General features: G+C 44.8%; 1 protein-coding gene across 3 annotated transcripts in view; it reads right to left on the reverse strand.

Moving 5' to 3' along the window:
- Positions 1–671: 671 nt before the first annotated feature.
- The window catches only part of LOC126530652 (uncharacterized), a 52,096-nt gene continuing 39,701 nt past the window's right edge, over positions 672–13,066 (reverse strand). For 2 of the 3 annotated variants that reach the window (XM_055070679.2, XM_050177912.3), the window contains 3 exons: positions 8,685–8,829; positions 6,898–7,167; positions 672–1,073 (listed from right to left, as the gene is read on the reverse strand). In XM_055070679.2, coding sequence (XP_054926654.1) covers positions 946–1,073; positions 6,898–7,167; positions 8,685–8,829 — 543 coding nt within the window. In that variant the 3' untranslated portion in view covers positions 672–945. The remainder of the gene's footprint in view (positions 1,074–6,897; positions 7,168–8,684; positions 8,830–13,066) is intronic. The other variant, XM_072287985.1, reaches the window with a different exon arrangement.

The following is a 13,066-nucleotide window of genomic DNA, read 5'->3' on the forward strand; positions in this document are numbered from 1 at the left end:
GTGAACTGCAAACAGTAGGAAGTTCCCCGACCAGTTAAAGAAATTTAATGCTTCATAAATGGTTGGGAGCTCAACGGACCTAGTTAAGAATCGGCCGATTAAGCGTGAGAAGTACGGGCTTCGAAATGAGTAGGAATTATGTTACTGCGATCGTCTTAAAACATGGCATTACTGCGCTCGTCTTGCAACCAGTGTCTGTTTATGCAGACATCTGCGTTTCGTCACAAATTAAATTGTCGTAAATTTTTTTCTGAATGGCTTCAACACTAATTTCGCGCGCATTAGTAATGAAATATGCAAACGAAATTTATTCTTGTTCTTATTGTTTTCTTACCCAGGTGTTAAGAAAAGCACCTTAACTTGATGCCCTTGCTTCACTTGGTCTAGATAACGCCTGTAGTGAACGTACTCAAGACGCCGATTGCGTATCCTTCGGCGCGTTCATGGTAGTCGCTCTTTTGACCAAGTCGCCCCATGGGCTTCAAGTTAAGGCGCATTTCGGTATGCACAGGTCGCACAGGGCATTTAACTAGAAGCTTCGCTTCACGAGCGCCCATCTACCTATTCCGGTACGTTTGCTCTTTAGGTATAAATTCCGATGCTGTCTGAGTGCTTGTCTTAATCTCACAAGATAGTGCGTATTATGATTTTAAAGAGAATTGAACGCGTACTTGTTCTATTTACTAAAGTTTATTATTTCTTGAGATCACTTGATGCGCTCAGAGGGCATTATTATAGTGAGGGTGCATTGAAAAAAAATATTAACGAGAACTACAACAATTTTACATCAAGTCTTTTCTTTGTTTCTTTTTTATTTCCGCTTCCACTCTTGCTGCTTTCACACAAATCGTGAGAACCGCCGAAGTGTCTCTTCTCATTTTTGCAGTTTGATGTGCCTGTCACCCACTTAGCGGATATGTCTCCTAAAAAAGCTAGTCTTGTTCTTCACAGTGGCGCCATCGCAGCACACAGTTGGGCCAGCACAGAGCGGTTCACCTTGGACGTCTCCGTCTTGGGGAGTGAGTCGAGGAAGAAAACACCACCATAAAGGTGCTTGTGCACGGCCAGGTTTTCTGAAAACGACAGTAGTACATACCGAACATCCTTGAAACAAGGGCGACACAAGATTAATGTTCTGTTTGAGTGTTTGAGAACCACCTCGACACATTACACAGGACAGCAACACGTTTTATTAAACGAACATTCACATGTCATTACTTGAGAGCCCTCTCGGATAATCTGAGCTTCGGTAAGCACAACACATCACTGTTGATAATCTAACTTAGATACATTAATGTTATGGTTTATGAGCGAGAAACATAACGGAGAGCCCACAGTAGTGTTTTGAATACGCTGGATCCAATCTTCAATTGTGGATAGTTCAGTAACCTGATTTCATTTTACTATTTTTCTAAAAATGTTCTCTGTATGCAAGGCATTAAAGCAAACACGTTGTAATTTTTCTTCAAACGGAATGTTCCTTGGGTTTCTGGGGTTAAAGAGAGTCGCTAAACGTGCTGTGTGCTAGGACAATGCTTAAGAACCAAAAATGCAAAAAAGCCACGCTCGACCTGTAGATTGTGGTATCGTCTCTATCGTGTCTATCGTATACATATTTGCATTTCAGCCTATGTGAGGCGTAAATTAAAACAGTTACCGTGAAGTGACTGCTACCGGAGAGACAAAAAAAGCTCTAGTAACATGTAATTGTCTTTATATATAGGTAAATGTTGGATTTGACTCAAAGGAAGAACTATGACGGTGCCCCAAACTCAGAGATAGATACGGATTTCACAGAAAGCGAAGTACGCTTCGCAATTCACGAACTCAACAGTAACTCTGCAGCAGGCCCCGACGGTATCACAAAGCGGGCTCTGCGAAATTTAGAGGACAACTCGGTCACGTTCCTAACGCAACAAATCAACGAAGCCTGGAAAGCCGGCCATCTACCTGCAGAGTGGAAGCATGCCAACGCGTTGCTGATCCCAAACCCGTACAAGCCGCTGGGGCTACCAAACCTGAGGCCGATCTCACTAACGTCCTGCCTGGGAAAGCTAGCCGAACATGTCATCCTGAACCGACTTTCGGAATACGTAGAAGAAAAGTTCTTCCCCTACAATATGATCGGCTATAGGCCAAGTCTCTAAACGCAAGACGCTATGCTACGAATCAAGAAAAGCCTGCTCAATCGCCCCTACTCGAGGCACCAAGTCGCTTCTACGACTCGACGTGGAGCAAGCTTTTGACAACATCCAATATCAAGTCATTCTCAAAGCCATATCTGACCAAAATCTCGAAACACGCTTCTACCGCTACGTCAAGGCGTTTCTGGAAGATCGAACGCCCACTCTCCGCATAGGCGAGCATGTCTCGGAGAGCTTTGATCTGGGCGATAAGGGAAAACCGCAAGGCTCAGTGCTTTCGCCATTCTTATTTAACTTGGCGATGACAAAACTCCCTCGCGCAGTGGGAGAAATTGCCGAAGTGGAGCACACCATATACGCAGACGATGTCACCATCTGGAGCACCGGTGGCAGCGATGCGGAATTGGAAGCTCGCATGCAAGAAGCCATCTCGGTTACCGAGGCCCATCTCACCCCAGTGGGACCTCGCTGCTCTTTAAGAAAATCCGAGCTACTCATCTGCACCCGTCCAACGACGGGCGCAGATACCACATCCATGCATAGAGTTGCACGACAGGGTCGGAAATCGCATACCTACGCTTGACAAAATAAAAATTCTAGGACTAATCATTCAAAGTAAAGGCTTCAACTGGGTAATGCTGGACAGCATCACGATCGCGATTGCGAACGCGACCCGAATGTTTCGGCGCATCAAGAATAGGCACAGGGGACTGAGCGAGGACAACGCCATTAGAATGGTCCACACTTCGTCCTGGTCCGAAACTCGAACCCAGGACCACCGCCTTTCCGGGGCAGCCACTCTACCATCTGAGATAACCAGATGGCCAGCAGATGGCAGGGCGAAGTCAAATTTGGTTATGGGAATTCATCGTGTGTTTCTTTTCCTTTTTGTACTTCTTTAACGTAGCTAGGACATTAGGCAGTATAACAGCATGAGCTTTATGGCGCAACCCATCGCCTCGTTCCAAAGGGGACGCTCATAACATCCATCCATCCATCCATGTCAACAATTCGAAGCAAAGGCAAGAGTTTGACAAATTCGGCTTCGCCCTGCAATCTGCTAACCGCCTGGTTAGCTCAGAGTGCAGAGCGGTTGCCCCGGAAAGTCGGTGGTCCCGGGTTCGTACCCCGGACCAGGACAAATTTTTCTTCAACTGCGAGGTGTCCTTTCGAGGAAGCCGTATGTGGTTCCTTTGGAGCAATTTCTACGATTGGGTGAATGTCTCATTTTCTCCTTAATTCTTTTTAAATATAGAAAAGTGAGCAGCTTTCCTTTAGCATAAAGAGGAGACCAATTCAATTGCAGTAGTGTTTAAATAACCTGATAATGAAACAGAGCGCAGATATAAATATTTGAGGCAATAATGTCGTCCGACTGCTCATGAAAGCGGCATGTACGTATCGTCTTCGGAAGAGCTGGTAAAGTATCAAACTTCATTCAGCGAAGCTTGCGATGTTCTCTAGTGAATCCTCAAAAATACGGTTTAGATAACTTGCATTCTGTCAAATTTTGGAAAATAGCTTTTTCGTTTGGGGCGACACCAAATTTGCCTTCATTACGTCTCTAGAGCAAATGCAAGAGATCTTCTACGGCCTTTCTCCAATGATACGGAAGGAAGGAGACTTGACTGGCTCTTAAAGATGACCTTTCTTGAAAATCGCATACCGTCGGACGCGGAAAGCTAACACGGAACCTTTTATATTTATTATAAATTGGCAAGATTGTAATCAACAAAGGAACATATCTAAAGGAGCATCTGTGTATATCTCAAGCTCTAATGATCATGTCAGCAGATTCTAGAGTACCACGCTAAAAAAAGAACATTGACGCGAGCCCCTTTTTCATTTCAACAGTAAACCATCGGAAAAGGCAGACTGAATATTAAGTGTGCTGCGTAAATTAAGGCACGCTCTATTCATTCCTGTAACCCCTCTGCTGTAACGCAATAAATTAAGGAAGAATAAAAAAATATTGGCTCAGTGAACATTGTAATTTTTAGCTTACAAAGCGTGTTCTAGTTGATGAGCTTAGGCTAGTCATCATGCAATTAAGTCACATTGATATTTATTTATATATTTAGTTAGTTAGTCGGTTAGTTAGTTAGTTAGTCAGTTAGTTAGTTAGTTATGTAACTCAAAATACACCTGTTGCGGGATTTTACATTAGGAATGGTTAATCGTACATCAAAACAATTCATGCACCTCATACGTGACGAGTTTTGCAGCGTTCGCACGCATACATGGCGCCACGCATTTCGGAGGCAATGCGCGGGCTTCGCAGCGGTGCCGTCAGATGAAAAACCGTGTCTGTGTAGGGAAGCGCGACGGAAGAAATCGGCTACAGCACACGGCTCCTGCGCACCGGCGCGCTGCCGGCACAGACTCGGAGGCCACGCAAGTAACTTCGCGTGGACTTCGCGTTTGCAGCCTTAAATCGCGCAGTGTGTCCAAAAAAAAAATCAGCAATAAAGAAGCCCCATTTCTGTAAACGGATTATAACTGACGTGTTTTGGCGGTAGAAATGCATTGCTTCGATGCTAATGGCACTACAGTGGACAGGCATCTTGAGATGTATTCTGCGCGAATGTTTTTTTGTTTATTTATGTCTCCTCACAGGCAGCATTAGAACAGCTGCAAGACTCTTTCATGGTCTAATATTCCGTAATATGCAGTTTTCATATCCGTTTAACATCCTCCTGCAACTTTTTTACACATGAGTCTCTCTGTCTACGGAATATGTAGGCCCGACTCCCACCGACAAGTCCTCTTTGAGACCACTTTCATTTACGTTTTTTTTTTACTATTCCTACACTTCAATTAAAGAAACACAGTAGAGGTGCCCTGCGCTTTCCTTCGATTTACGTGGCTCTGACTAACAAAAATTGTTTCCATCGGTTCCCCTTGTTTTCGTCCATAACAATTTACAGGGTTGGTTCTGAAACATTCCCGTGGTCTTTGTCCTGGTCTGTTAAGCAGTCCTTGAAATGTGTATCAAACCAAAGGTGTATTTCTTCAAAATCCTTATTTGTAATATTACCTCTCTCGCAGCTCACTTGTCCGCCCACATAACGGAACCAGCTGCTTTCGAACAAGCGCTAATGCATTTCCACTTGACTCAGACCGCAACCACAATGTTCGTAGCGTGGCATTACTACCAAGATAACTACAGTTTTCACTGTAGTAATCCCGGTGGCGAGCCCTCGCTTGACCAGTGCATTGTCCAGAGGAGCTACGTGTAAACACGCGATGCGACATCGCAGGCTAGGTGACATGTGCGTTATCTCAACTTCGACAGCGATGTCGGTGGGTTTATGAATGAAGCAACACATCAAAAATCTTCAAAACATGCGCTTCATTCATGCCTTACCTTCTTGATATGCATCTAGTTATTTTGTATTATCTTTGTGGACGATTTCGATGTGTCTTGAGGCATATATATATATATATATATGTATATATATATATATATATATATATATATATATATATATATATATATATATATATATATATATATTATTGCAATAAGATCACATTTAAAGTGAACCCATCCCCTTGCCTCGTCTTTCCTTGTATTTTTGTTTGCTATGCCATATTCAGCAACCGCAGTTTCATTAGGAATTTTCGCCATTGTAAGCTACTACCTCGCTTTGCGTGAACGGCCAACCACGTGGTGCCGAAGCCCGGAACGCAGACGCCAACCATCGTTGTGCGAGCGCAGTCGGCTGCTGTTTTAAAGCGGCGCTTTCTTCGCATAACTGCCCATTATTTTGTCACGGTGTCGCCACCATGGTGGTCGTCACCTTTGTCTGCTGTCTCAACTGAGTAGAAGCTGCCGCAATCGAGTATACTATAAATTTATCCGGGTTTCGAGTGACTCTGCGCTGGACGCTTTGATAGGCTTCCTGGCTCTTCGCGATGGTAGCTGTCAGCCATATACGCCGATGCGTCCGCCGTCGCGTAATTTCGTGAAGGCGCTAGCCATAGAGTTTCATACAACTACAAAGGGAACAGTGGCGCTAGTGTCTACACGAGCTGCAAGCAAGGTGGTTGAGCCAGCATGGCAATTACGGTTATGGTATATGAATCTGCCGTAACTTTGTCCTTCCCGCTTCAAACTATGGCTGCTGACAAACTTTTTTAATATTCTAGATTCCGGCGGCTTTGATGACGGGGCCCCCTATACCAAGTGTACTGCGGTACAGGAATGTAGTGACTTCGGCAGAGTTAGTTAGCAATCGCCGCTCAAAGCCATCCTGTTCCTACAAGGCTACGACAAGAATTTAAACTTTTTGCTTCCAAGCAAGACATTCTGACCATAAGAATGCAGATGCCATACGCGAAGATCCACTAAGCAGATGAGGAAGCACATGTGAATTTATTGGGAAAATGTCCACAAATATTACCCTTACAATAATTCTGCTTCATCGCGAATCATTAAAATTTCATACATTGGGTGACTTCAGCTTGAAAATACCCATGGCCTTAATAAATCCCTAGTTAGCGCTTTTGGGACTGCCGTGCACAATCAACACTCACAAAAACATTTCCGGTGTTATCGCCATCTTGCAAAGTTACTCATCTTCTCTAATTGCACTTGTCTGATGCAAGCATAAAAAAAAGTTAAATATACAGTTTTTGCTCCAATAATAGCTAGCCGATTTCGGCACTTGCAAACTTGACTTGATTGAGTGCTGTGAATATTATAGCTTGACGCTCTAAAGAGGTTTTAGTGAAAAAAAAAACGTTATACCTGCGATGGTTTTCTTGATTCTTTCAGCAAGGAGACGGAGTTCATTTTTGTCGCCCCGCCTCTTGACTATAACTGCGGCGGCGGGTGCCTCTCCATACTCGGCGTGTTCGAGTCCAACCACTGCAACTTCCGCGATGTCCTGCGAATATTCTCGCAGTAGTAGTTCCTCCAGCTCAGCAGGCACGACCTGGTTGTCCATGCACTTGATCATCTCCTTAATCCGCTGCACGAAGTAGAAACGCCCTTCTTCGTCGTAATAGCCGGCATCTCCTGAAGAGTGAGCAAAACCAGGAAGGTTATAAACATAGGCATGTCCCGCGTGGAGCCCTTACACGGAGCTCAAATAAAAGGGGTGAAAATTAAGGTACAAGTAAGCTGAAGAAGGCATTTACAAAATTTGTTTAACAGCTTCAGAGACTACGCTTGAAAGGACTCGGCTAGGAATTTATTCAGTTATCAAACACACAATTTCGAGCTCCGCGGTAGCACAAGAAAAAAGATGAAAAAGAAGCTGATGTTATTGGAGATAGTAATAAAACCTAAAAATATCAACGCACTGTGAGCTAAATTTTGAGACGAGTGTCGGTTGAAATTCACCAACAAACGTAGGGGAGTGCGGATGATGCCGCCCCATCGGCCCACGATGGTGGCCATGTTATACCAACACCACTGTCACGAACAGACGCAGCCACAAGTCGTCGCTCCGTCGCCCGCGAGCTTACGCCGAATCTGTCGAGCACCAATGAATTTACGAACGCACGTGTCCACAGATTGGATCCACGTCTGCAACTCCGTCTATTAACAGGGTTACCACGAGCGGAAGCAACGCTTCTGTGCCGCCTGTGGCTCGGCGTGGCTTTCACGAACTCCTATTCATTCGGCATTGGAATGGCCACAAGGCCCTACTTGCGACACCTCTGGCTGCGAGGAGACAATTGAGCACCTCCTTTCTGATGGTCCCCGTTACTAAGTGCCAAGAAAAGTGCTCGTGAGAGCGCTCGAAAAACTGGACAATCGTCCCTTTACAGAGAAAAAAGCTCTAGGACACTTGTCCAGACGGGCTTCAGCACTCAAGGCCTTAAGGGCTTTGCTAAAGTTTTTAAGGACAAGCGAATTGTGCGACCGTCTTTGAGTGTTGTAGTGCGTATAGTATTGCAGTACTGCGTGAATTTCCCGATTTCCGTTTTTCTCTTCTTCTTCTTTCTCCTTTTATTCCCTTTACCCCTTTCCCCAGCACAGGGTAGCCAGCCCGTACTTACACTGGCTAACTTCCCTGTCTTGCCTTCCCTTTGTCTCCCCCCTCTCCTAGTGCAACTTCAAACTTATAATGACAGTTTCTTTTGGGAGACAGTGCAATGAGCTACGTCAATGTGTAGCAAGTAACTGTGTTACTGTAACTGATGGCAGAAGAAGGCATGAAACTGAGGGAGCGCGCATCTCCAAACCGGCGCAAATTCTTAGGCTTAGATAGACCTTTGTGTTGCTATAAACACAAAGTAGGTTCCTCTGCTAATATGACTTGTGTTTCTTCCTCCCTGCAAGAGTCTTCGGCAACGACACGTTTCTCTGATTTGGTCGTTTGTGTCCAGCATGCTGCGCGCACTTGTGTTCACTCTTTTGTTGTTGTTAGAGCATAGCGGTAAAGGCGGCTTGTATGCACCAGGCGTGCGAGGCAATGACGAGTAAAAATTGACTGCAGCATAAAAACCATCAAAATCATTATTCGGGGAATAAACTTCATTTTTAAGTTAATTCATTCAACTAGAGGCTGATGTTGTGCGACTCACCCGACTTGCACCAGCCTTCGCCCTCGAAGAACTCTGCGGTCTCCTTGGGCCGTTTGTAGTAGCCACGCATGACAGTCGGCATGCGGAAGCAAATCTCCCCGGTCTGGTTGGGACCGAGCTTCCGACGAGACACGATGTCCACTACCTGCGGAAGCGGGAAGCCGAAATACATGCGCATGCTCCACAATACACAAAGCATGTTTCTGCAACTTAAAAATTAGAGCTCCAGACTTCCAACAATTTGTATGACTCGTCCTCATTAACTGGCCTTGTACTGTTAATACAAAATTTTAATGTGAATGTAATGTAAATATGCTTTTAGGTAGGAGATACCAATAAAGTCTTCGGAAATGAGGAAATATAATCGCGAAGGATATACACCGAAAGATTAATTTCTCTTTAGTATATATTACAATTTGCAATTGTGGAATTAAAACGTGAAATTCTTCGAGGCATGTTCGCATACTATATGCCGTGTTTGATAATATTCGTACTCTAAGAATGGTATTTTGTCCCGCATTGCGCGAGGCAGGCTGTTCAGTAAAATATTTAATGGAATGCCACTCCGTTTTCCTCAGTGCTCTGAGGTTGCATATCTCGAAATTGGCAAAATTATGAGCGCTTTATGTGTACCGCTCCCTTAACTAAGCGGGTTCATTGCCAAAACTGCAATTTTTCGTTAAGAAATACAATGTGAGTGATTCCTGGGTGAAGTCAGATAGTATGATTTATCTTCCACACAAACGATTGATAATAAAGATTACTCTACATAAAAAGAAAGTCGCAGTTTAGACCGAAAGCTGAAGCATCGATTGCGATAGGAAATTACCAGACAGATATACGATGTAAGGATAGTGCTATTATCGGCCGTACCAACTTGTAAATATTCGCTTGCTAACTAAATGAACAAGCATGGTGTCAGCGCGCACATAAAACATGAACGCAACACTCTATGACCGCCGACACACACTGTCAAAACCCTGGCGTCAGGAAACGCGGTAGCAGCAGAGAGCGTAGTGACCTTCGTGCTGTCTATTGCCTCAACGCAAATTCAGCGCCCAGAACACACAGCACGCACGAAGCTACGAGCCGCTGACGTGCCTGGACTCTGCCCCCAACGCAGATTGCTCTCAGGGTACGGACGCGCGACAGCGTGAAGCCACCACGTGCGCAGATGCCGCTGGAGTAGAACGTTGCCCCCCTCCTTGACCTCTCCCTGGGGCCTCGCAACGTCGGATGCTTCTAGCGCGACGAGACAGGCGTGCATCGTCCCCGCTTTGCTCCCTTTTTGCTGGCGAGATTGAGCCGCGATCGCCGCCTCCCCTCGCACACTTTCACTCGCACTACAGCGTAGGGCGCGCAGCGACAGTGTTATAGCCCTCGGAGTTTATACGGAACAGCACGGCGACGGCGACGCTGACGGTAGAAATGTGTCTGGACTGTTCATATAAGTGCTATCGCAATCATATTTACTCCGAAGTTGTTATTTGCGTAAAAGCCTTTCTTTCATTTCGACTCCTATTCCCGTCGGTAAATAATTACAACTTACCGTGTGTTCACTCATCAGTTGGTGTTACTCGTATCACTAGGCTTGGTTCTTTACTTTTCAAAATCTTTATTGATTTGCCATAATGCATTTTGTGAAAAATTTGGCTTTTCACAAACTTGGAGACTTGGAAGCTATGAAATGGAGACTTGGAGGCCATGAAATCATGTTTTTTTTCTTGGTTATTGACATCTAGCCTCCCTAACATTATAGTCAAGTACTTTTTAACTAGGCCTTTCTGGATTACTAACTCAAAATAATTTTATGGCATAGTCAGTGTATATACATATTAGGCTTGCTTTGATAGTTTATGAAAAAGGCATTTGATTAAGTAGATATTATTATTATTATTATTATTTGTTTTGAACACATATACACATATACACAGGTATCAGGAAAGGGAAAGCGAGGAGCAGGCTGGCAACTGCCACCGGAAGGGGCACAATGCCTGCCTACTCTTCTGAAGGGAGATGACAGCGACACAGAAATGGAAGATAGGAAGGAGGGGAGGAAAAAAGGAAAGAGGAAAGGAGAGCAACAGGACAAATCTAAAGACCAAAGTAGAACGCTGCAACAGGACAAATCTAAAGACTAAAGTAGAACTCTGCAGCCCGAATTAAAGTGACGCCGAGTCGAACAGCCTCCACAATTATCAACCATATCCATGGCTAGTTCGCTATGCGGCTAATTGTGTTCTCCATGATGAGACGCCAAGTAAAGCTGCACGTAATCGCCGTTTCAGCGGTAGTCGGTTCACAATGTACACTATAAGGTGTTTGAACCCGCCACCTCCCATCTTCGAAGGAAGAAGCGTTAGGGTACAGTACTGATCACACACAGTAGGACCGGTCACTGAAGGACACGCTACTACGGAATGTCGAATGTTCATGCTACAAACGTGAACCTAAGTTAGTTCTATAAAGGCTAGTAGGGCGCGATGGGCCTGATCACGTTTAGATGCACAGCCACTGGGGTATAAACATTCCTCGACTGTCGCACACCGCAGGCCAAGGAGATGATAGTTTCTCACTAGCGACATGCGCTGCGCACTGAAAGCGGGACACTCAAATATAAGGTGCTGAAGTGTCTCGTAGCAGCCACAAGACGTACACAATGGACTTTTCGCACGGCCTTGTCTGTATAAACGTTCGTGCACTTTCACGCAACCAACCCTCAGCTTGAGCAATTGTGCTCTAGCGCGACGAGGCAAGCCTCGACCACGAATACGGGGCGGGAACGTTCCATTTGCGACGCGCTGATCTGGATGCTGCTTGAGTAGGTGGCGACGAATCAGCAGACGAGCGTCATCAAGCTTGCACAAAATTTCTGGGCAGTCACAGTTGTTATGAACAACTATGTTAAGTAGATATACCAGCCGCCATGGAGGCAGTGCGTAATCTAGGAGCACGGGATGAAAACGCAAATCGCATGCATAATATCTAAAGAGATTTCACAGTCAACTTGCTTCTCCACAAGCAGACGGTTACCTCTGATGAAAGGAGTCAGAAAATAAGACACAATCTATCCAATGTTATTAATTGCATGCTTAGAAGTAACCAAGCTATTAAATAGGCAAGGCTTAGGAGTGAATATCTCAAAAGCCTTCGGTTTGCAGATGACATTGTCCTTTTGAGTAACACTGGGAATGAATTGCAACAAATTATTGAAGATCTAAATCAAGAAAGTGGGACAGTAGGATTGAAGAACAATATTCAGATGACAACGGTAATTCATTTTCAATACCCTGAGAAGGAAACCAGAATTTACGATTGCCATATAGCTTGTAGAGACTGCGTGAGTTCGTTTGTCTAGGTAAATTACTGACAGAGAACTCTGATATTTACAGAATAATAATGGGTTGGAAGACATACGGCAGGTATTGCCGGATTATCACTGGAAGCTTGCCAATGTTGTTGAAAAGAACAATGTACAGTCATAGCGTTCTACGTGTGGTAGCTATGGGGCCAAATATATGTAGGTTATCAAAGAAGCTCGAGAACGTATAAGGGATTCCAGCAAGTACGAACGCGAGCACAACTAAAGGAACGGACAGGACAACGCTACTAAACTGCTTTTCTTCTACCTTGGGCTCCTTTCTACGTGTTTCCTGTTCTACGGATCCCGCCAACCAGCGTTGTCCTGTCCGTTCCTTCTACTTGTGCTCGCGTCCATGCTTGCTGGAACCCCTTATACGTTCACCATGCACAAACTGCCCCAGCAAAACACACTACGAAGCTCGAGAAGAAGTCAAGGATTGGGCAAAGAGCGACGGAGCGGAAAATGTTTGGCGTAACGTTAAGAGACAGAAAGCGAGCGAGGGGGTTGAGAAAGCAAACGGTGATAGCCGATATTCTAGTTGGCACTAGGAGCAAAATGCCGCTACGCAGGCTACGTAATGCGTAGGATAGATTACTGGTGCAGCATAGGAGTTGCAAAATAGCTGCTATGGGAAGGGCAGTCAAGCTCGGCACAAAATTTGGTAGAGTGATGAAATTAAGTAATTTGCTGTCGCAAGTTGGAATCAGCTAGCGCAAGACAGGAATAATTAGAGATCGCTGGGAGAAGCCTTCGTTCAGCAAAACTGATGATTAATAATAAGCTCGTGATTATAATGATAACTCAATCACTGTATCACCACTTACAGATACCACAAAACTCAGTGCAAGCCGGACTTACCATTTGCCTTGCAGTTACCGCTAACTGTCGCTTGAATTTTTAAGTAAAAATTTAAATTCTGTAATTTTACGTGCCAAAACCACGACATGATTATGAGGGATGCCGTAGTGGGGAATACAGAGTGGTTTCGAGCACCTGGGGTTGTGTGACGCGCATTCAA

Source organism: Dermacentor andersoni, chromosome 4, assembly GCF_023375885.2.
Source record: "Dermacentor andersoni chromosome 4, qqDerAnde1_hic_scaffold, whole genome shotgun sequence".
In the NCBI taxonomy this organism is placed as follows: domain Eukaryota; kingdom Metazoa; phylum Arthropoda; class Arachnida; order Ixodida; family Ixodidae; genus Dermacentor; species Dermacentor andersoni.